Source organism: Epinephelus fuscoguttatus, linkage group LG4 (genome assembly GCF_011397635.1).
Source record: "Epinephelus fuscoguttatus linkage group LG4, E.fuscoguttatus.final_Chr_v1".
In the NCBI taxonomy this organism is placed as follows: domain Eukaryota; kingdom Metazoa; phylum Chordata; class Actinopteri; order Perciformes; family Serranidae; genus Epinephelus; species Epinephelus fuscoguttatus.
The window spans coordinates 18,402,296-18,425,792 of NC_064755.1; the positions used below are offsets into that span (position 1 = coordinate 18,402,296).

General features: G+C 44.6%; 1 protein-coding gene across 4 annotated transcripts in view; it reads left to right on the forward strand.

Annotated features, from left to right (window-relative positions):
* rassf7a (Ras association domain family member 7a) overlaps positions 1–23,497 on the forward strand; it is a 35,118-nt gene that overhangs the window by 9,132 nt on the left and 2,489 nt on the right. For 2 of the 4 annotated variants that reach the window (XM_049573783.1, XM_049573784.1), the window contains 2 exons: positions 19,683–19,881; positions 20,635–21,566. In XM_049573783.1, coding sequence (XP_049429740.1) covers positions 19,779–19,881; positions 20,635–21,566 — 1,035 coding nt within the window. In that variant the 5' untranslated portion in view covers positions 19,683–19,778. Of the gene's footprint in view, positions 1–3,369; positions 3,755–16,360; positions 16,580–19,682; positions 19,882–20,634; positions 21,567–23,497 lie in introns of those variants that run through there. The other 2 variants (XM_049573782.1, XM_049573785.1) reach the window with 2 other exon arrangements.

The window sequence follows — 23,497 nt, forward strand, 5'->3', positions numbered from 1 at the left end:
GGGATGCGCTATATTTACGTCTCAACAGTGCAATTACCTTCGCTGGCGAAAGCCATCGCGCTTGTCATAATGACACACAAGACATAGCTACACTCCTGGAGCAACAGCGCTGGCCTGACCATAATGAGACAGCAATGCTATACTTAGGCGTGTTTGGCAGAAACAGAGCATTACTACCTTGCGTCGCTCGCCATGAATATGAAAACCGACGTCAACCGAAGTTCAGGATTTTGTAACTTGTTTGGGCTTCTGAAAATAGAGCTAACGTAGTCTGCTCTCATTCCATTCACTCTCCAGGCTTTAGTCCGGACCGACCTGTTGTCCACCTGTTGAAGGCCGTTTTCGGTGAAAGCCTGAATAAATAGGGAGAGAAGAAGTGTTGGGGGTTTCAACAGGGAAGAGGGGAAGGGGTGAGCCATGGCAGCAACTTAATGCTATTCATTCTTGGTGAATAATGGCCAACAAAGACACTATCAGCATGTATTCCCCTCACTCTGCTCTCCTCCACAGAACCTATTGAACTGTTGCCAGCCCCAACCAGTCTATTTCTCAACCTGAAAGCCATCTTCCTGTCTCGTCTGGGCTGAGTTATGGCTTGCTCACTACTCTTTGGACAAATTTATACCTACTATCATTTGTGGAGGTATTAACTTGGTAGTAGGTGGTGATTGAAAGCAGTCAAACAGCCATTCAGAGTATGTAGTTGAGTGCATTTTAAGCCTTTGTGCAATGTGGATAAATGGTAAAGAAGTACAAAATTGGGGAGGATTTCTCCTGAAAGCGCAGGTTTTAAAGCTTTTTAGACCTCATCTTTGTTTTCTTTAGCTTTCTTTGCTGAATGCAGAGGGAGGGTTGGAGGAGGAGGAAGAGGGGGAGGAAAGGGGGTTGTAAGAATGTTTGAGTCACGCAGAAAAGGAGGGATGATATGTGGGGTTTGACAGGGGCGGGTGGGATGAGGGAGGCACAGCAGTGGGAGGTTCCCTGAGGAATGCCTGGAAGGTGTCAGAGAAGTCTGGAAGGCTTTGGACTGATAATCCTCCACATCACATCACAATACCCCCACCCACCACTCTGATTTTAGCCCTGTTGTCCTTCCATCTTCAGACTCAAAGCGATAAGGAGGACTCGCCGCCTGTTAACCATTGATTATTCATGTCTTACAAGAAAAAAGCCTTTAAATTAACTTGGCGTGGGTCTGACGATGGACAAGCACACGGCCACTGAAGATCCATAAAGTGTACTTACTTCTTTGCTGCTTTTAAAGCGTCACTCTTCCTTGGCGTCTCAGCCTCTTCTCACTGTGGCCCTCAGTACCTTAGCAATGCCTCAGGAGGCTCCCCCACACACACTTTTATTCCAGAGTGTGGTACAAGTGATTTGTCAGACAACACAGCTCTTAGATGTGCCAAAAGCTCTGCTTTATAGGCAGAACAGTGAAATGGTTCACATGGATGTGAACTGACTCTCTGCGGGCCTCTGTGACTCAGCCTGGCTAAAAGCTGCGGCATTCTTCACAGTGGTCTATTGTTTGCATGATTTAATTCATCAAATTAATGCAATTAATCCAAGACGTCTATTTTTGGAACATCTGCTTTATACAATGTGCACACTGGTTATTAGGCGCTGTGACTGCATGTCCTCATTAGTCTGATCAGAATACAATCTGACGTCAGATAAAGGCAAAGTAAACACAAGGACGAAGTAGGTATTGTCGATGGCCTGCTGCCGCTGAATCATAGCTGCAATGGCTTTATGCAGGAAATGTTCTAGTGGGTTTTTGCAGCTGGCTTCGTGTTTTCTTTTGACTTTTGTGTGGCTGTCTTTTAAACTTTTTGAATCCCTTCCTGGACCTTTTTGCCACCAAACTCTAACTATTGTGCGACAAGCATTTGTTTCAACATCATCTAATATCCTCAGCTCACAAATGGAAAATAAAATTAAAGTTGCAAATAAATGGTAAAAAATTCTGAGACTAAAAGTAGATATGTTTGCCGAAACAAATAACTTAACCAGAAGGACGTGAAAAATTTGGGTTGAAATAAAAACTCGATTGAGATATCGGCCAATATTGGCGTATCACGGACATATCGGTAATGGCGTGTATCAGAGTGCCAGAGACATTTTTGAGGTTGTTTAGAAACAGTGACTTTATAATTTATCCACCAGAGAGCACCAAAAAGGTAATTTCTCAGCTGTCAAATGTTGTGCTCAGATCATATCCTGGTCACTGTGTAAAAAAAAAAAAAAAAAAAAAAATAGGGCATTGACATCAAAAGCATTTGTGTGTGTTAGATATTTGTAAAAGCAAAATGATATCCACAGATATACATATATAGTTAGCAGATTGTGAAATTGTCAAATATTGATATTAGTATCGGTTTTAAAACCTAATTAAACAAACCTGCAAAGTTTTTATTGTATTTTTTTCCCATGGGCATATTCATTTTGCACACCAACAGTGTGGCACAAACTTGGTAATCTTACAGTAACAGCTGATAACAGCAGGCACTGCTTGGCTGTGTGCTTATTCACGTGATTTTACTGTCATTATCATATGCGCACAGTCTGCAGACTCATAGGCTTTTACTTTATGCAGAAAAAGAGGCTAATAATGGTTCAAATGTAAGATTTAGGAAGATGTGACGACAGTGAGAGGAGAGGTATCAATAGAAAAAAGGTGTCAGCTCATGCCGAGGGGCTCCCACCCATTCTGCCGGACCCATTGGTCACGCATGTCTTAGCTCTGTGTTTGTGTGTGGGAGGGAAGCAGCGGGGAGAGAAGGTTCAGGACTGTGGCACAGTCTGATAAATGAATGTAGAGTAGTAATAATCGATAAGGCTTTTGTTTTGTACATATGTTGCTTTTTGGACGTGGGTGGTCAGATTTGGGTTGACTCATGCGCTCATTTTCCCACAGGGCGTTGTCCACCTCAGACACACACACTCTCCAATTGCACCTGGTCTGCTGGACTGTGACCTCATTCCAGGAAAAGGAAGAGAATCACCTGACAGACTCATTTGTGTAATCAGCTGTTCATGTGACTGGAGGCCAGAGGGTGGATGTCTAATGCCTGAAGTTATAGATTGTACAAACAGTGGAGACTCATATGTAAATACACATGCATGCAAAGAGTTTCAGGTTTATTCTGGTCTTATCGCGTCACTTTCTTCCAAGCAGCCTTTTGTGTCATTCAGGAATGTAGAATACAAAGAGAGTAACTGAGAAAATTGATATAGAGAGAGAATGACAAAGCCGAAAACCCGCTTTCAGATACCTGAAAAGGGGGAGGTACCTGATCTGTCAGCACGGCAAGAAAGGGTGGGGAGAGAGAGAGGGAGAGGGTGTGTTTCTGTGTGGGTGAGAGACAGAGAGAAGGAGGAGGGGTGTAGACAGAGAGTGAGAGAGAAGCCTGGCAGTCTCTCAGATCTTGGCTGTGGTAAGGACACCCAGGAGAAGTGCATTCCTGAGGCAGCAAGCAAGGCGAAGGCAGTAAGATACAGCGGAGGAGTCGCGACATCCTTTTAAATCTCTCCGCGAACACGTCCGGCTGCCTCTGACCTCCGGACTCTGGACTCGCACGCTTCTCTCTCACACACAGCCACACACTCGCTGCCTCGCACACCAGCCGCACAACCGGCTCTGCTGCTCTGCCAGAAGTAAAGGATTTCCCCGAGTAAGGCAAAGAGACAGAAAATCAGTAAACAGACAGAGGACATAAAGACAAAGAACAGAAGGAGGAGATCCTCTCACTTGGTGAGTGTAAGAGCTTCTTTTGGGGATTGTGTGAATGTGTCCTTGCCTGTTTGAATGTCAGCGTCGTGAAGTTTCTCTGAAGTCAGCCAATTTGTCTGTGGCTTTGCTGTGTGCCCCAGCATGTGTGTAAAGACAGCTATTATTATTAATAAGTGCCAGAGTGTGTGTGTGTGTATTTTTTGTGAGTGGCAGAGAAACAAAGAGAATCTTGTGTTGCGTCTTTGGGGAGCCGAGCTGTGTCATTACATGTACCTGTTGACACAAGACCCGCCACCCAAGTATGGAACAAAAGGACTCAAACCTGTTTGGGTGAAACTCCACTCTTTGGGCACTCGTGCTTTTTCACTTTTTTTTTTGTGTATTTCCTTTTTGTGTGTGTGCTTTAAATACTCCCAGTGTGAGTCAGAGAGCCGGCCTCTGTGTGCACGTTTTTGTGTGTTGGAACTATGAGACAAGTGCAGACTATCTCTTGCACAGGTCTCCCATCACACAGGCTGCTCCTTTTACCACTGTAGGATTAAAGATTAATTTATGGAGGGCACAAGCAGAGTTCAGCTCGCTCGCTGCGTGTTCCTATCTCATTTAACTGTTAACATGCTACACATCTCAAATGCCAACACTAATGCACCAAACCACTCTAAGCCTATCTAAACATTGACTCATCGTTATGCATGGCTAGCATCTTATTTAACATTTGCCAGCATGGTATGTGTCAGATAGTGGAACTTGGAGCTCATTAGCAGGCTGTATTTGTTATCCAATCGGGGCCATCGATTGGAAACCCCTCACTCCTCACATCCCTCCCCCTCAACCCCCCCTCGGGAAGTGATTATTTTTGTTCCTGACTGACTGTGGGAGTTACACAGTTTATACCTCATGTGTTATCTCTGTTTGTGTGTTGCACACGGTGAACTTGGTTCCAGAGAGATAATGTCATTATAATGAATTGTTGTGGGGGAAAGAACCAAATGGACAATGTTGACACAAGCATATGTTATTAATTTAACTTGGCTCCCATTCAGTTAGTTTAGTTCCAGTAATCCCATTTAATTGTTACCTCTTTTTTCAGTTACATGCACCTGCACTTGGTAACACTTGTTTCCACAGCATGGTACAGCACGGCTCTGAACAACTCAGCTCACTCTGTTTTGGTTTCATGTAGCAAAAGCTGTAGATAGTACCTGGTACCAGACACTTTCTTTGGTATCACCTCAGTTGAGGTTCAAAACAAACTGAGCTGATACTAGAAGGTGGAGTTATAACACTGCAAATTACTGATTGGTCAGAGATGATCGTCACTTGGCAACACGGGACATCCTGTACAAACCATAGACTGGAAAAATAATGGATGGAGCTGCTGTGACGTTGCCCATTGGTTGGTGGACTCCTATTTGAAGCCTCAAGTTCAGTATTTTGGCTATTGTCATCTTGGGTTTTTGGAGCAAGAAATGCCCATGTTTGGGCGAGAGGCTGATCTGACTAAGAAGCCGAGGACACTATTGGCAGGCAGCCTATCACTAAAAGCGGCCCACGCATAATTATGTGTAACTTTAAGCCTTAATAAAATTTATATGGTGAGTTATATGAAAATCCCCTAGCTATACAGACTGAAACCATTTTTTTGGACCAGGCTGTTTGTTTCTATTGGAAAGTTGGGCATTTTAACATGGGGGGTTGACTGGCTTCTGGAGCCAGCCTCAAGTGGTTTTTTTTTGGCACATCTGTGTTTGCTTCAGCTATGGAGGTTGCGGCTTGATATGAACCTGTCCTTTTTATTAAACAGCAAAAGTTGGTAGTTATTCACCCAGATAAAATTACAGCCTGTAAAACTACACCGTCCACTACGCGCACAAGTTCCTCTGATAGGGTATCTACGAAAGGATTCATTGGTTGTCACCTTGAAGATGATGTCATGGCAGTTTTACTTGGTGTCGTTATGGCGTCAGCTGGGAATCCCACCTACACTGAGGAGGTACTACCTGCTGTGGAGATCGAAATAGAGAGAAGCACCTGGTTCTAAAAATGAATCGTGTCGAGCCGAACCATGCAGTGGAAGTTAGCCATTAGTCCCAGTTGACCTGTGTCAGGTGCTGATACTCATTCTGCATACCACGCACTTCCTGAGAAACCAGTTGTCCTAAGCCTATTTATTACCTGGAACTAGTAAAATGTAGGAAGTTGAGTATGTTTGCATCAGTTACTTGATGGACAGCGCAGAGCAGTGGTGATATAATGTGCTGCTAAATGTCTCCTCTCTTTGAAGCACTAAAGATATCCTACTTAAAGCAACTATCAGATGGCAGGATAATTATGTGGCTGCCAGCAGTCTGAACACATTATAAAACTTTCAACTTTCTTGCCAGCCTTGTTTAGTTAGCACTTCTTTTCTCTCCCCTTCCTTTTTGTGTCTCCCTCACTGCCTAGATATTTCTTATTTTCTATCACATGAATGAGCCTGTTCAGCATGGAGAGAGCAGAGTGTCCTCTGAGAGTCGTCGTGCCTTGTTCTGCGCAATGTTATTTTTACTGCTCTTTCACTGCTCGAATACACAGATGGACTCTCCTCTTCTTCTAGAATAGTCTGTCTGTCTGTCTCTCTGTCTGTCTGTGTCCCTGTCAGTATGTCTGTCTGTCACTCCGCTCGCATGGCAAGGAAGGCAAGTCCACCCATGCACACTGAGATATCTCTTGGGAGTCTTGATGGGAATTTTCAAAGTCATTCTTCATGCTGTGAAGTGACTTAATTTCTCGCCCTCCTTATCAGAAGTGTTTTTTCCCCAACTCCTGCGGATGCACTCAGGGCCAGAGGTAATTGGAAACTCTGTGACAGCATGTCTGCGAAATAATATGTTTGCATGTTTGGGGTTGCGATTATTTTCGGGAAGGTGGTTCGAGCCACTTTCTCCCTCCCTCTCTTCATTCTTTCTCACGTGTTGCTCCGTCTACCTCTCTCGCTCCCTCTTGTTCTTTCCGTGCGTCCTTCCCCTGCCTGTGCAATGTGACGGAAGGTAGTGCTGTGCTCTGCTCATGTCGGATCCATTAGGGATGAAAGCACACTGCAGTGATAAAAGATTGATCCCAGTCCTCCTTGCATCACATTCACATCCCTCACACCCTGCTCCCTCATCCTCCCTCTCACCCCTATTTCCAATCCAAAGTCAACCCAGTTTTCAATTTATCAAATCATCTGTACTCTTCTAAATAAATCATCCTCACCAAGTTTACTATGGCAGACTTTTCCCTCAGGATTTCATAAAGGGGAACATTCTGTTTTTCTTGTGCAGGATGCTGTACTCAGCCTGTTGTACAAGGTTACAAATTATCAGTGATGCAAAGAAAATATCTTCCTTCTTACGAGATTTTCTGGACGGTACATTTTTTAAGAAATAGGACTGTTTCTCCTTCACTCCCCAGGTGTTTTTTTTTTTTTGTTGTCCCAGGAAAGGATATTATGTAATTGGGTAGCAGAACCAGAAAGAGACTGGCATCCAGCCCAGCAAACAGAGGCCTCGCTTCACCTGTTGTATCCGAGGAGGCAAAGAAAAACACAACAGACCTGTACTTTGTCAGCTGGGAGGCTATAATTACCGAGAGGAAGGAGGGGATTTGGACAAGGAATTTCACTGCTTTTAGATCTTAAGACATGAACCTTTCAAGAGCACTTGAAAACAGTTTTTTTGTGTTGTAAAACTGCCGAAATTTCTGGACTGATCAGAAACGAGTGTACAAGTCTTTTGATCTCAGCTGGAGGTTTGAGAAACATATCCCTGAGGGGATAGTTTGTTGCCAACTGCGAGGCATTGTACTTGTTTTTGTCTTCAGTCAACCTTTTTAGGAAATGTTGTCAAAATAGTTTTAGGTCATTGGGCGACATACACATCCTTAGCCTGAATCTCTCTTCATTCATCAAACATGTGCAGGTCAGACGTCAGATTAAACCACCTACTCTCAGAATGTCCTCACAGAGCTCAGTCAACCTAAGGATATGTTCCCAGGTGAGTCCACCTGACTGTAAAGTTCACCTGAGTGAATGCTGTCATGTCTTGTCACGGTAAACTTTCCGTAGCCTTCGTGGGTGTTTGCACTGTCACGTCATCAAACCCATAGCTTCACATTTCCTGTTCTGTTGTAACAGCTTGAAACCGCTGGCAGGTTATAGTCGCTGAGGTTATGGATGTCTGTGTCTGTTTGTCTCTCCGTCCATGGCTCTCAATTCTACCGTGTGTAGTGATTGTTGCGCGGGTAAACATCTCTGCCAGCCCCCTGGGACTGTCACATGACTACATGTGTGTGTGTGTTTGCGCGCATCCGTGGATGTGTATGTGAGAGTGAGCAGCAGGTTGCTCCCTTGCTCAACCAGCCATGCTGTGTTGACTCTCTGCACACAGAGCTCTCTGGGCAGTAAATAACATGGTGCCTTAGCCAAGGGCCCCGGACAGGGCCAGGAGAGGGGGTCAAGACGCCAGAAAGAAAGAGAAAATGTCTGCCTCGGGGCTTGGAGATACTAAATCAACAGACGGGAGGAGAGAGGCAGGTGGATTTGACAGACTCGTCTGTCACGCCAGGAGCCTTGACGTTAGACCTGTCATTGGATGTAGATGTGTTTGATCAAGCACATTAGAAGCAAAACAAGCAAATGGGTAGATGGCAACGACTGGTACACACACTGACATTGGTGCGCAGTCTGCAGTGAGGTTGGGGAAAAATCTGAACTGCAATAATTTGACAAAAATACATTGAATAATATTAATAAATTTAAAAAAGCTCCAAAATATAAAGTCTTTCAAACGTGCCAGAGGCTTTTCATCAACATAAATTCCTCCTTATATGATTTGCTAAAGAAATCGCATGACAAGTATACTAAATATTAAAGCATTGCTTTGTTTTGAATGCAGATTTTAAACTAATGATGATGAGGTGGAAGCATGTGACAGCAGCATTAAAGATGGGTGTTGCAGTTGTTTTAGGAGTGGGTCTCAAAAGCTCTTACCAAACTAGAAGGACACTGTCCTGACCCATAGTGGCGGGACGATATCATTACAGAAGCCACACCCACACCCACCCTCCAGTTCCCCCCGAGGTCGCCTCTGTAAGCATGAGCTAACCCCCATTAATAGTGTTAGCTCTGTCAGCACCCTCGCAGTTGTTAGCACTGCACCACTAGCTGCCAACATCAGTTTCATTATTTGGTGGGTTCTTCCTTGGCTTGTGCAACACCCTTCCACTGAGTTTTTCAAAAATCAGGCTAGTTGTTTTCCCATAATCCTGCTGCGATACAAACAAGTCCTAGTGAACTGTCAAATGCACCTCCATTCCATCAGTTCACCAGCATGTACGAGGAATATACTCAAACCTCCACCTTTCACAGCTGAATCTGCGCTACTCGACGTGGATATGAGTTTATCTGTTAGGTTGCCATGCTTCCCGCTCAGTGACAAAGAGACCAAAGCGGACACTTTTCTCATCCGTAGAGATGAGCAGATAAGACATACTGTCAGTGTCAGGTTACCCGCTTCTCTGCGGTTTAAGGTGCAGTGTTTGAGTCAGACCTGGGCCCTGCTCCAAGACTCAGGTTTACTGAGTTGCCTGGGCGCCTTGGCAGAATGAAACCTGAATCTTCCTAAAATGTGGAACATGAACTGTTCCAGGATTACAATACAAACTTAATACACATACACATATTGTGGTGAACTTGCTTCATAGAACAGGATCCTCATGAAGAGCCCCAGTCATCATCCCTACGAAACCGACCACAGGAATTGTTTGGCGAGTTTCAATCTGACATAATTCAGACATGGTGTTTGTGTCTGTCTGCCTGCTGTTGAATATTCCCCTCTTTGACAAACAGTTATCTTTGTGCTGTCTTGTCCAGCCTCCCCTTCATCACCCCTCCTCCCCTTCGCTTTGTCATTCCAGAGGGGTAGCCGACTTATCTCTCATATGTAAACTCAACAACAGCAGCCTTGTCAGCATTCAGCTATGCGTATATGCATGTGAATCCATGCCAAAGATCACCCTGGTGATCTTGAGTCAGGGCGGTGAAAGGCAGCTCCCTGGAAGTGAAGGGGTACCACAGACAGATATACCGCCTTGGTTCTAGGATACTGGGAATTAGCCATAAATCTGCACCCTGCCCTCCTACCTTTTCCTTACTCATCTTTACCGTCCATACATCCTCTCCCCACACACTGCTCTGATAGGCGTGATGGCTGCTCCTCCTCGGAGTAATGACAGGGAGAGAGTCGTGTGTGATACCTCCCCATCAGACTATAAATCAGGCGTATTGAGAGGCCCACCCTAAGGCTTGTGATCCAAATGCAACACAAACAGATTCCACCCTTTACTTTCTGTGTATATTAGATGGGTACGTTTAGGGCTGGGTAATAACCCTCAATATTTTTTTGTTTCAGCCAAGAACTGTGTGTCAAAACCTAGCTGTATCAAATGTCTGGTGAGATTTTTAGTCATGTTTACTTGACATATTTTGTGATTTAAATGTGCCTGTCTTAGTTCGGCAGTGTTCTTTTAAAGCTACATAAGACAATGGAAAGAGTTTTGTGATCATTCCCAAAAGTCATGGCATGGTTTGCCAGTGGTTTTAGTGTGGACACATTTAAACAGTATATTACCATAGTTGCATTGACACCATCGTTAACATGCTTTTATTGTCTTCCCAACACATTAAACATCCCAGCAAGATTCATTTTCTTGGCACTGATGCTATAATTATTCTTACTGGTGAACCTCTGCTCATTCATGCTTTCAAAAAATAAAATATCTCATTGATGCCTGCAGGGAAAAGCTGCACTCTGCTTGACCACCTTTGGTAATAGTCCTTTTGTTCCTCTTATACTTGTTCACGTATTGTATCATTTTTTTTCTTCCTGTTTGAGAGTTATTTCTATTTTTGCACCAACTAAACTCGTATCTAGCTCCAGTCTCTGTTCTAATAATATGTTTCAGAAGTTTCTCCCTCTTGTTCTTTACATGAGAGGTTGCTTATTTAGAATATGACGATAAAGTCTTACCCACAGGTGAGCAGTGTGACTGGAAATGTTGGGAAGTGTGTTCACAATACAAGAGCTTTATTATTAACTAAAGTCAAAACATTGTGCATAGTTTGATAATGACATATTGTACATTCCACAGTTCTTGTCTGCTCAAAAGCCCCCCCTCCCTGAGTATGAATCGTATCTCAGCACACACAACAGCATTTTTGTGGGATGAGTCTCTTTATGGTAACGAAAAGACAACATCTTATCAGTCTGTAACAGGATTTTACACGCTGCAATAGGTTACCTGAAGGTCTAACATACGCATGCGCGCACATGCTGACTCTCTAATTCCATGGTCATGTTTACCTGTATCCCTCTCTCCAAGGGCCAGGTATGTTGGAACTCCCTAGGTAAATATTAGGAGGGTTTGAGAAGACATGTTTTTGCATAGCAGGCTGACCTTAGCAGTAGCGTAATATGTTGCCTGTGGTTTTTCTCTCAAACTTTCCTGGCTGTTGTTCAGAGAATGTCACAGCAGGGAACTCTGGCTTTCAGTTTCAAAGTTGTATCTAATCAAAAGCAGCGGTGAATGGATTGCATTAGCGGTGTAATGTCCGTGACCTCAGATTGATGTCTTGGAAGGAAACTGGTTCACTTTCATCTGTGAAGACATTCATTCAGAAGACGGGTCTGTGTTTTTCTTTCTGCTGGAGTCATATGTTTTTGTTGTAATATTACCGTTCCAGCTCTGTACAAGAATGTGCACCTGCTCTGCCCTGGATTGATAACTGCCTTACCTAAGACTGAACTTAAGTGTTGTATGTCACTGTAGCACATGATGTGACAGCTTGAGCTGTGCCTAGTTGTAGGTTTGTGGCTTTTAGCTCTCTTGTGTGCCATTTTCTTTGCAGCAACGCATAGATATTTGTTTCCTCAGGCATGCTAATGGCAATATTCCCTTCAGCTCAGATAAGGACTGGCAAGTGTATATTGCATCATGGGTTGCATGGAATTAAAGTATGATGAAAGACTAACACCAGTCTCACTCACTGACAAAATAGCCCTCCTTCAGTAACTCTACAGTCGAAGGACTTTTGGACTAAATTAAATGACATTCAACATTTTCTTGTGCATAATTTCAGGCCTTATGTTACACTGGGCTTCAAGAATCCAAGATGGCAAAAAAAAGACAACAAAAAAAGTGTGAATAATTGATATGAGCAGACATGGAAGCGACCTTTAAATTACTAATGAGTTTAGCTTCAAACCTGTGACACTGGAGGCCGTGGCATTCCTGACTCCTCAATGACACACGCACGCAGGAAGTGAGAGCAGAGCACCCACACACGCACCTGCGAAAAACTCAACTATAAATAGCATTTGTTGGTAATTATAAAGCTACTAATTTCCATTCATATGGTGTAAATTGCATCCTTTTAAATTAGTGGGTTCACTTTTACAGTTATATGTTATTTTAGTCCCACATGAATCATCTATAGGTTTGAGTCAGCCTGTCTGCCGTCTATGCAACATATTATTTTGGCTCTGTGATAAATGAATGTCTGCATGGCTGCATGCATGTGTGCATGCACTCACTGCACAACCTATATGTGTGTGTGTGTGTGTTCTGTAGTGTGTGTGTGCAGTGTACATATGAGTTTTGCTGGGAACAGAGCGATGTCCTCCTTCCCTGGCAAGCACTGCTGAGTCAGGTCGGGAGTATATAATTACACATGGGTGCCCATCAGCAGTCTGAAAGAGCCTTCTTCCCTGGCTCAACCAACAATACAAACTCCTGTACTCGTAGGGCTCAGCCTGCAGGCAGTCAAACCACTCATTCTGAGCTGAGCTCTCGGTGGAGGCCAGCTCTGCCCGGTCTTCCACAGGCTGTGTGCAGTCCTGCATTATCATTCTCAACATTAGCTGCTGGCTCTGTAGGCGGATCCATGAGTCAGCGCAAACAAATTCCTGGTATCTAATGTACTGGCCTCGGCTCGGTTTTCCGGTATCGAAGCGAACAAGTGAATGACTACTGCCAAACAAGGTATGAGTAAGTCTCTCACTCAGTGAGTTGAATAATGTAGAAGTGTTTTATTGTGGTCAGGGCTGTGTAAACTATTGTGGCCACACGCTCATTGGAATTCACCTTATTGCTTTTCAGTGAAACTCATAAGTGTGCCAGGGTTTCTTTATATTTTCAAAGTTAGAATAACAAAAACCTTCTTTCTGAGCATTTTTGAGTTGAAATTAAATAAACATTCTTTCTCTTACACCTTCTCCATTTCCTTCTCTCTTGTGGTTCAGGCCAGGTTGCCATCTGTCTGTGTGAGTGCTGCTGGTGATTCATGATGACTGGGATTTCTCACTAAGTGCTGTTTTACACAGTGTGACTGTAGTGGTAGTGACAGCCACAGGTGATGGCCAGACTTTGAACAACCATGTCATGGCCCGCCTCAGATCAACTGGAGTAATTGACCTCAACCTTTAAACCCCCATTAATCATCAATTACATGCACAACGATTACACGGCTTGTATGTTTAGTGAGTGGACATGAGATGTAGCAGCAAAGAGTTGAATAATTTGTCCATTTGTACAGCTGATGTGGGATTTGAGCTTGCAACCTTTATACTAGCAAGTCTACTTTTGTAATTACCAGCTACCACTGCCTATATTTGCCCTTGATTTAGAGGCAAAGGTGTCCCCTGCATTAATGAACCGCTGATCCACTCTCATTGAGATTTCACACTTGGACGAGCCAATCATTATAATGGAGAAGGCTGAAGGGTGCAGCGACAGATCCCTGTATGCAAGTATGACGACTAAAGCTTATTAGTGCTGTTTCTGATTCCTCTGCGCTGAGTCATTAGCATGTCAATAGAGGGGAGACACAGGCAGACGTGGGACATTTTCAAAGAGCTGGTCGGTCACAAGCATTTGGATTTTTGTTCCGAGAAATATTTGCCAAATTAATGTGCTGTGAGAAATTGCATTATTCATTAGGCGTGTTGAAGCTTCAGTGAAGCTCCGTTAGCGGGGACCAGGCAACCGTTCAGTCTAATTAACAAGCAGCGTGTCTGGAGAGCCTGCCGCAGCCTGGCCCTTAACTGTGAGGAGGAAGAAGCAGCACAGTCACAGTCACCGTCATAGTGAAATACACAGTCGCACAAATGTTTAAACACTAATGCCCGCACACAAATTAAATGTTATCTCGGCAGCGTGAACAGAAACATACATAACCTAGTTTTCTTCTCAAAAGTAGAGCAACTTCCACAAACCACAAAGTGAACAGGCTGCTGTTTGATGTTTTGTTAACACCTCCTAGACAAACTCAACCATCCAGCTGCAACTTAATTATTTTTCCAACATTTTACTGCCTTGTCACAAACTATAAAAGCAAATAATCTCCTGCGTTGGAGATATGTCTACATTGGAAAGTTATTAAGATTTAATATCGCCCAATAGAACCCCTTAGATCTTGGATCTAGTTTCCTCGTGTACCCAGTGGACCACTCCCTGCTCTCTGACCGCAGGCACTGGAGCCCCACTGATAATGACTTCTTCATGGGATTTATGGTGTTGTGGGAGCTACTGTTGGTTCTTGGAGACTTTAGAAAGCATTGCTGTCTTCTTAATAGATCTTCGTTCAGATCTGTCAAGATGAAAGCTTTCGAAGATACAGTCATGACCAGTTAAAGAGATAAGGCTAGGCCAGGCCTGTCAGTTTTGCTATGTAACAGAACATCTTGGCAAATATCCCTTATATTTGCCCGAGGTCTAAGTTGGTCCTAGCTTGTACAGGTGTTTTAAACGGGGATTAGCACAGTTTAATCTTTAAAGCAACTTTTGCTGTTAGGAAAAGTTGTGATGTTTTAAAACGAAATGTTAAGTAGTCAAAGAATACTTGATCATGCAAATTACAATGACAAAAAAGACAAACAGTGCAGGTACAAGAGAAGAGAATGAGAAATATAAAAGTAACTGAGTGACAATTGTAAAAAGCCTCGTTCATTAAAGTTCTATGTAGGGAAGCTTTCCGGAGCCCCAAGGCTATGACTGCAAAAGCTCGCTCATCGTTAATGATGATGATGATGGTTTTTTCCACACAGTTGGTTGCTTTCAGCACCACCTGGGTACTTCTGGCCAAATTTAAGCACTCGCATAAGCAATGATAGATCCCTGAGCCAGATAAGTTGTTTGTATGTGTTTTGAAATCATTAAAGTCCCGGTACAGTATGATTCCTGTGTGTGTGTGTGTGTGTGTGTGTGTGTGTGTGTGTGTATCATCACACTTTTGGAGCGAGTGTATAAGCAGGCATTAGACATTTTTCTTGCTGTGTAATAAAGCAGTGACTGAGAATACCCATGTGATTCCTAACAAGATCTCCACAGAGAACCACTTCTAATTACTGAAGCAAAAAGATATCTTTCTGCCATTATGAATAATCGTCGTGCTGCACTCAACCACAGGCATATTCTGGACTTTGGTGTTTGTTTTTGCTCTCATTGGTCCTTGAGCACATAAACTATGCTCACTTGTTGGCTGAAACACTGGACGATGAAGAAGGGGGAGGAGGAATAAAGAATGCAAAACGGGAGGCGAGGGAGGACAAAAGAAAGTGTCTGTCCTCCATTTTATTAGTTTTATCTGTGGTAACATGTGGACACAGCAGAATGGCACTAAAAGCTGGCGTGGCACGGCAGACGACCAAGCGATGCCAGGGGCCACAAAAGAGGCAACACTGTCTGCTGAGTGTGGAACCGGGACAACAATAGTGTCTCTGCAGTACAGATGAGACCAGGCTGCTCGGTGCCAGCGTGTTACTGGCTCTTTGAGTGTTTGTGTGTCTCTGCCAACCTGGACCAGAGTGGCACAGAGGACTCTGCTTCTCCCAGCACTGTTCATTGTCCTCTAACAGCACTGTCTAACCCATTATGTACACTTTACCCAGCCTGGACCAGGGTCTTATTTTCTCTGTTGATACTGATAGGGATAACTGTTTGTCCACTTCTTGTTGTGTTCCTGTGTGTTGTGTGCGATGTACACTCTTCCCTTTACTCTTGCCATTGTTCCCTGGACTACTGTTGCTGCAGAGATAGCACAGTAATCACCCTGAGCTGGAGCAACATCTCATAAAGATAGGCCTAAATGGCACGTCTGCTCGCAGACGCACTTACACATACAGGCTCGTACATGAACGCAACCATACCCAACCTTTGACCATTGTACCAGCATGACACGGTGTTCTGTGCTTCCCTCGCTCACAGACACATTACACACCCAGTACGCATACTCTTCATGTAGCCTAAGGGCTCAGGTGTTGAGAAGGTACAGTACATTTATAACCTCGTGTGGAATTTTTCCTGATAAGCTCAACTCTTTTCCACATGTTTCTCAACACTGCTCATGACTAACAGATTTGAATCTTTTCAAAAGGAATTTGAGGGCTAAGGGTGTGTCTGTCCAGCTGCCTGAGTGTTTGTGCTTGCATGTGTGTGTGTGTGTTTTTTTTTGGTATTAGTGTCTAATTTTTGGATTCTTCTCATGTGTAAGGAAGAAAAAGCAGAGAGTGGGTGTCTCCCATGCTGTAGTTCTGGCATATGGACACTTCTCTGTGCCCAGCTTGTCCAAAAAGGCCCATTAATTCACAGCCCGACACTGTTGCTCACACCGGATGGCACACAGGCGAGCTGCATCAAGCCCAGGGCTGCGTCGCTTACCACTTCTGCCTCGAGACGAATTCAGCGAGGAGCCGGGAGGCTGTTATTGAAGAGAGACAGACAGAGGCACAGACAGGGTGATGAAAGACGCAAAGCGGGTTAGCTGGATGGGTGAGCGATGATGAGAGGGGAGAGGAGGGAATAGCACATGGCTCCAATCACTGCTCTTTTCTCTACCACTCTTTATCTGTCTATCTGTCAGACTTCTCTTACCCCCACGTTTATTCTCTCTCTGTCTCATTTGCTCACTGTCTATCCTCTTCACTGTCTGTCTTTCTCTCCTTTTCATCACGCAGTATGGCTAGTCTTTTTTATTAATTCAACTTAAGCTCCTCAAGTGGCTTTTTTTGGTGTGGATGTGCTCGTGTCTGAGCCTGGAGTGTGATATTTTTGATTGCTTCAGTCTCCTTATTACCTCCAAAGTGGTACATTTTCTTGATGCCTTTCCTCCTGAGAAAAACACATGACGGACCAGAGCTCAGAGTTTCACTGAAACTGTTTCTTGTGTTGTTCTGGGTGGGTGGGGCTTGGGTGAAAGTAGAGGTGGGCGTTTGGGACGTGTTTTTCTGTTTTGGTGGTGACCTGAGGTTAAAGGGTGGGGTGTAGAAGTGTGAGTGTTGTCATATGGATAAAATTATGCGTTTCGGATAACTTTAGTGGCTTAGATTAGAATGGGTGCACATGCGTGGTGGCTATGAACACGTGCAAAGCAGTCTGCAGCCTGTATTTGTCGACAGCATTTGCATGTTGACTCTGAACCCAAACTTTGCACATGTAGAGTCACCCTCATTTTGGGATAGCAAACATGTTGATTGACAGACTGTTTGGCTTCTGCAGTATTTTGAACATTATGTCAGCCCCCATCATTGTTGTTCAGAGCCGACGTCTATGGTACGCTTCACGATTCTAAGTCTTCGTTTCACAAACAGTATAAAGGTGCCTCTCCTCCATCTGTATTTCAATGAGAAGTGACACAGGACTCCAGAGCTGCGCTGTGAAAAGGAGCTGGGTCAGGCGGATGTCTGGTTCTCAGTGTTGTTATGCCTGTGACAAAGAGAATAGACAGCAACCTGAGACTCACAGGCCTGTTTGTTTCCTGTTAGTGCAGATTATCACATTTCACCAGCCAGGAGGGACGAGAACTAAGCATCATGGGAGAGTGACATTCTGGGAGATGTTTGTGTGTTTGTGTTCTCGTTTAATGAGATTGTTACGGTACATAGGGATCTTGGACAGATACAGAAACCTTTAGGTGGGGTACTGCCTACAAGTTTATTCTTCAGCGAGCATGCAAATTGTGTCAAATCCAGTTAGGTAGGACCTATTTTCCCTATGCACACAGGCATGTATTTGACAAAATTCTCAAGAGTTCATCCTCTGTTAAAGCTATGTAAACAGTTTCCTCTCAGTTTACTCTAAGGTATGAAGATGCTTTTGCAAAGAGGAAAGTTTGACCCTGGCCAGTAAGGTAGCATTCCTATGCATGGGGCTTGACGACTTTAAGTATTTCTTCCTGTTCACCTCTGCGTCTTTTAAAAAGAAGCCTCAAAGCAAAAGTAAATGATTGTCTGCTGACTCTGTGACTCAACCAGTTAGGCTTAATTATGTATTGCGACACAGCACACTCTGTACCCTCTAAAAGGTCCACATCTCAGCTATGTTGAAATTTCTGCTGTTTGATTTTGGTAAGCACTCCCTTTTTTATATCAACTGTCTCCCCCATATGAAATCACCGCGCTCGCATAACTCAAAAGAATTTCTACCACATGTGATCATCCGTCTCTATCTCCCGCTTGTTTCCTGTGATCTCGATCCGCTGAGTTCAGTCTCTGAGCTTGTGCCGTCATTCCCTCCGTATGTGGTGTCACGTTGAGTTGTGTGATGTTGTTGCCACATCAGATTGGCTGTTGCTCCCCAGCAGAGTTTGTGTTTGGCGTCTAAACAGTGTAAGGAGTAAAGGTGGCGCGGGGGGGGGGGGGCAGTCAGGTCAGCGGCAGAGGAGGGGTGGGGCGAGGGCTTTGTTAAGAAAAACAGGAATTCTTCCGGCTGGCAGATGAAGTCAGTGCATTCCTCCAAAGCAGCTCCCTATAGGCAGCCAGTGGAGCAGAGCCAGGCACTGAATGAGGGGCAAGATAATGGTGGGGCTCAGTATTAAACACCTCCCATTGAGAACCGGAGAGACAGACAGAAAGAGAACACCATCTGTCTGACTCTGGGTGAAGAGTTGTCTTTAACCCACCTAGGCTACAAAGTTTCATTTACTGTGCCAAGTTCTATAGATAATCCTACCACCGCCTGAGGCATTTCACTTTTTATGAGCACTGCGGTATTTTATTACCTTGTTTTGAAGCTTAGCTATAAAAAAAAAAAAAGCACAGACAGACAGAGGGAGGACTGAACATAATATTCATTTAGGTTAAACCTGCTGCCCAGACGTGTGTTAGGCAACCTGCTGATCTGCTCTCTGAAGTCTGATGAGACCCAGTTCTGGTCCTACTGAGGGGGGGGATCAAACCGAGGGACACAAACACACACAGACGCACACTTGTTCTATCTCTCCTGCCGTGTTTCTATGTATTTCTACCCCGCACAAACACCCTCTCCCAAACATAGACACACTTGAGTTGCTCCACTTTCCCTGTCCGTTCCCCTCGGCAGTAAGCTATCATAACGGCTTTGAAGGAGGGCAGCAGAGCGTTTAATTGGGTTACAGATTGGCATTTATGCTTCCAGGTCCACAAGATACTGCCGGGGCTCTTAACTAACCACTAGGAACTTAACAAAATGCTACACTGCTCTACCCCTCGGCTGCTGGTCTCGAAATTTACAATTCAATCGTACTCTCACTCAGCACAGAACATTTCTGACGTCAGCACTGTTTGGTGTAGAAACTGGTATTTCAACAAAATGACTAACAATTGAAGGGGCTGTGTGTGTGTGTGTGTGTGTGTGTGTGTGTGTGTGTGTGTGTGTGACATCTTCCAGTGTGTTTTGTTTAGGTTAGCAACAAGTTATGTCACATGTTGGGATAAGATTACATCATCATCAGTGAAGCCTGGAGAAACCTGGTGTGGTGTCTTTTTTGTGAAGAGCTTGCCATTGTTACTACACTGACAAAAAAAATCTTCTCTTACAACAGGAAAATCAGATTTCTGGTTTAATCACGACTCGTATCAGCACACCTCCAACATGACTCTCTGTTCTTGTCTTTTAGAATCAGTGCCATGTGGTGTTGAGTTGAGTGAAGCCAAGCTGAAGTGATCTGTTTTGAAGCCCATCTTACCCCTCACCCTGTCCTGCTCGGTCCCAGATGGAGCTCAAAGTGTGGGTGGACGGAGTGGTGCGGGTCGTGTGCGGCCTGTCTGAGGAGACGTCCTGCCAGGATGTAGTCATCGCTCTGGCCCAGGCCATTGGTGAGTACCTCAAAATGTTCAATCATCCTCCAAGCTGTTGTTACTTGGCACTTTGTTTGTCTGCTTGACAGTTTAACTTAACAGCCTTAAGTGATTAGATAACAGGCCAGCAAAGAGAATCTGATGCAGACAAATCAACTTGTACATGCTAAGGTTGCAGCAATCCGCTTCTTGCTCTCACCTTTTCATTCTCCACCGACCCGAATTGAGCACTCTGTTGGATTGTCAGCGGGTCAGTTTGGATTTGAGCTGGCTCTCTGTCCCTGTATCCTCCGGCTTTATTCAAGCCTTACGCTGCAGCGGCGTTGAACAACATAAATCCAGATTTAGCACTCTCCTCCTTCCATGAGTGAGCTGCCTGCCAAGTCATCAGGGAGGGTTTGTCCTAATTTCAAGGTCCTTGTGGAAACTTCAGTTTATTTCAACATTTTTTACATGTTGTGCGAGTCTTCCGCAGCAGGCTTTTATTCCAGTCCACGGAGGCAGAGATTTAAAGGTATCAGCATCATCACACTGTGTCTGATGTCATTTGTTCACTTGGTGTTACTTGCGTAAAAGTGCAAGGAGGAGTCAAACCAACTGCTGTAATTACACTAAAGGAGAAGAAAGGTCTCGGCAGATTTATGTAATACACTTTTTTGTAAAAGCTGAGTGTGCTGCAGCGTCTTTGGTTTGATATGGTGGTGTTTGTGTTGTCTTTCAGTTTGTGGGTTTATTTCTTTGTACTCACTCTGTGTCTCTCTCTGTCCCCAGGTCAGACAGGCCGTTATGTTCTGATCCAGCGTCTTAGAGATACAGAGAGGCAACTGTTGGCCACAGAGAAGCCTCTGGAGTCTCTGGCTAAGTTAGGCCAACATGGCAGTGAAGTTCAGTTCTTCCTGCGCCGCACTGGCCCTAGCAGCAGTGATGGACCCAACTCAAAACAGGACAGACCAACTCCACCCCCGCTGCCCAAGCATCCTGAGCCAGAGCCTTCAAAACGCAGCCAACCTAAGAAAGCACTCACCTTTAACTTGGGGCCATCCACCTCTCCTAAAACCAAAGCCAAACAGTTAAAGAGGTCTCCTCGGGACTCTCCAGAGCAAAGAACCTCCCCCTCCCCTTCCCCCAGCCCCGTATCCCCTCACGTGCCATCCCCATCTCCATCACCACCTATAGGCCCATCCAAAGAGGAGGTCTTTAGGAAGGTTCTTCAACAACAGGAGAGACTGAGGGCTATGGAGGCCCAGCTAGAAGCCCTAGAGAGGGAGTCACATACCTGGGAGCGTCCCTACCCATCTCCATGTCCCTCACCAGTTTCTGACGCTCGCTTGCAAGAAGAGTTGGACGCTCTGGAGATAGCGATGCGTAGGAACCAGGCAGAGCTTGCCCACGAGCAGTACTGGGAGGAAGAGCTTCAGGCAGAGGTGGAGCGAGAGCGAGGAATGAGGAGGAAACTGGGGGAGCTCCACGCCAAGCTCGACGACTGTGGACGGCGGCTCCACGAGTTCTCCATTCGCTCCGCTCAGCTGGAGCAAGAGATCCAGCGGGAAAGCCAGACTGAAGGGAAAGCCGCAAGCAGACCAGAGGAATCCCTCGATGCCGTGAAGGTGGAGCTCCAGAGCCGGGAGGCTCACGGGACAGAACTGGAGGAGCAGCTATCTGAGACTGAAAAGGCTCTGGGGAAGGCAGAGTCTCTGCTGCAGGTAAGGAGAGAGGTGACGGTTCAGGAGAAAGGGCTATAAATCCACATCAGCCCGAGTGTTGTTATTTGAGGGATGTAGCACAGACCCTCTTCTAGCCATACTGTAAACCTGTATCCCTCTCCTACCTGCATACCACAGCAGACAAACAGCACTGCGGAGACACTTGAACACATGATTTATTATGGCATTTTTATATATAAATAATTATCCAAGACATTATGATGACATGAATACTGTATACTCATACCTACCTGGTATGAAAATGTTTTGTCTCAAGAACTATTTAGAGTCTAGCCAAACTGGTTAGGCAGATATCATCTTGTATTCAGGTATCATCTTGTATAAATGTTCCTGAACACGTGGTTACTAACAGTGTTTCTATTTCCTTGCCAATATCTACATGTTTTTGTACCCTGTGTATGGAAAAGAGATTAAAGAGGATTGACTCGTAGAACAAGAGCCCCTTTATTGGATCTAATCAGCCTTAACGTATGGTAGTTTGTGGTGTCATTGTTTGTTTACTTTTGGCGGTTGTCATAGACGCAGCTGTATCAATAAAAGCCTAACCCAGTTTTAAGCGAACCTCAAGTTTCCTCATAATCCACATGAAACGCAAGACTCTGGTATCCACTTCATGAAGCTCTCTCAGACTAGTCCCAGCCAGGGGAGTGCAGAAAATTAAATTCCTCTTTTATTGTAGTATGGTTGAGGGCATTTTGAATGTTTTGCCACAAGGAAATGGAGTACAGTGAAAACATTTGTAGTGCAGTGTTTCCATGTCTTCATTAACAAAGACCAGCCAGACTGAAAGACCTTTGTGTCCCGCTCTCAGTCCACCGGGCTACGAGTAATAACTCGCAAACTGGCTGCAAAACTGATTAAAACATAACGATAAGCTCATTTGCTTTTCAGTCGGTCATCCTCATGGGGATGCGTCTGACTCTGGGGTTGAACTCAACAGATTTAGTGCCTGATTGATGGAACAGAAAGGGACTGTGTCATGATCAATTTGCCAATTATATAGAAAGCATCCTGCTGCAGAACAGAGTTATTAGGCTCTTGTTTTTTCACACATCCTGATATAGGTACCATCATGTCATAGCAGGACTGCAACACTGTATAATCCAAAACAGGCATTCTGCCACCCAGGCAGTTGTCACCTTAAAGTAATACGAGGCTTGTATTTCCTGTTAATGACATGTTAATAATAAAGTTCAATCCATAGTAATGGAAAGCGTGTCCGCATGTGTCAGTCATCAGTCAGCTGATGGTTCAAGGCTGCTGGCCGTGTGTTTAAGTGTTAGTGGTGATGAGCGCAGCGTTCCTGTCATTAGGCTAATGGAGGCAGACCTGCAGGTGTGAACTGTCTCAGCAGGCTGCCTCAGTCCAACATCAATTACACACACACACACACACACACACACACACACACACACACACACACACAGGCAATGGGGTTGAAGACTGTAGCATACTGCTGCTGCTTCCTGTACTGTGTGCAGACACATTGATTTAAGCACAAATGGATAGTCGATTAAGACTAATTGAATGGCCTGTTTGTGTGCATCACAGTTTAATCTGTGGGCGCAAAGGTGGTGCCAGCGTCTCTGAACTCCACGTTTTGATGGATGCCTCGGCCCCATGGCATCTGGGTGTTTAGGACAATGTGGAAAATGCAGCAGGCAAATTAGTTTTGTTACATATCAATCTATATAAGTACGCCTCAGGCTGGTGGAATGAGGAAAAAATGTTTATGGTAGTTTTGGGATGATGGGTTGTAGGCAATAGTCTCTTTGAGTGACTTGACACTAGACTCGTAGGCTCTGCTGCCCCCTTATGGTGAAAAGTTGCCTGGCATTTACAGTAAAAATAATGTAACCTAAAGGCAAAATACAGGAGTCATGTCTTCTGAATACATTAATACATTCTGC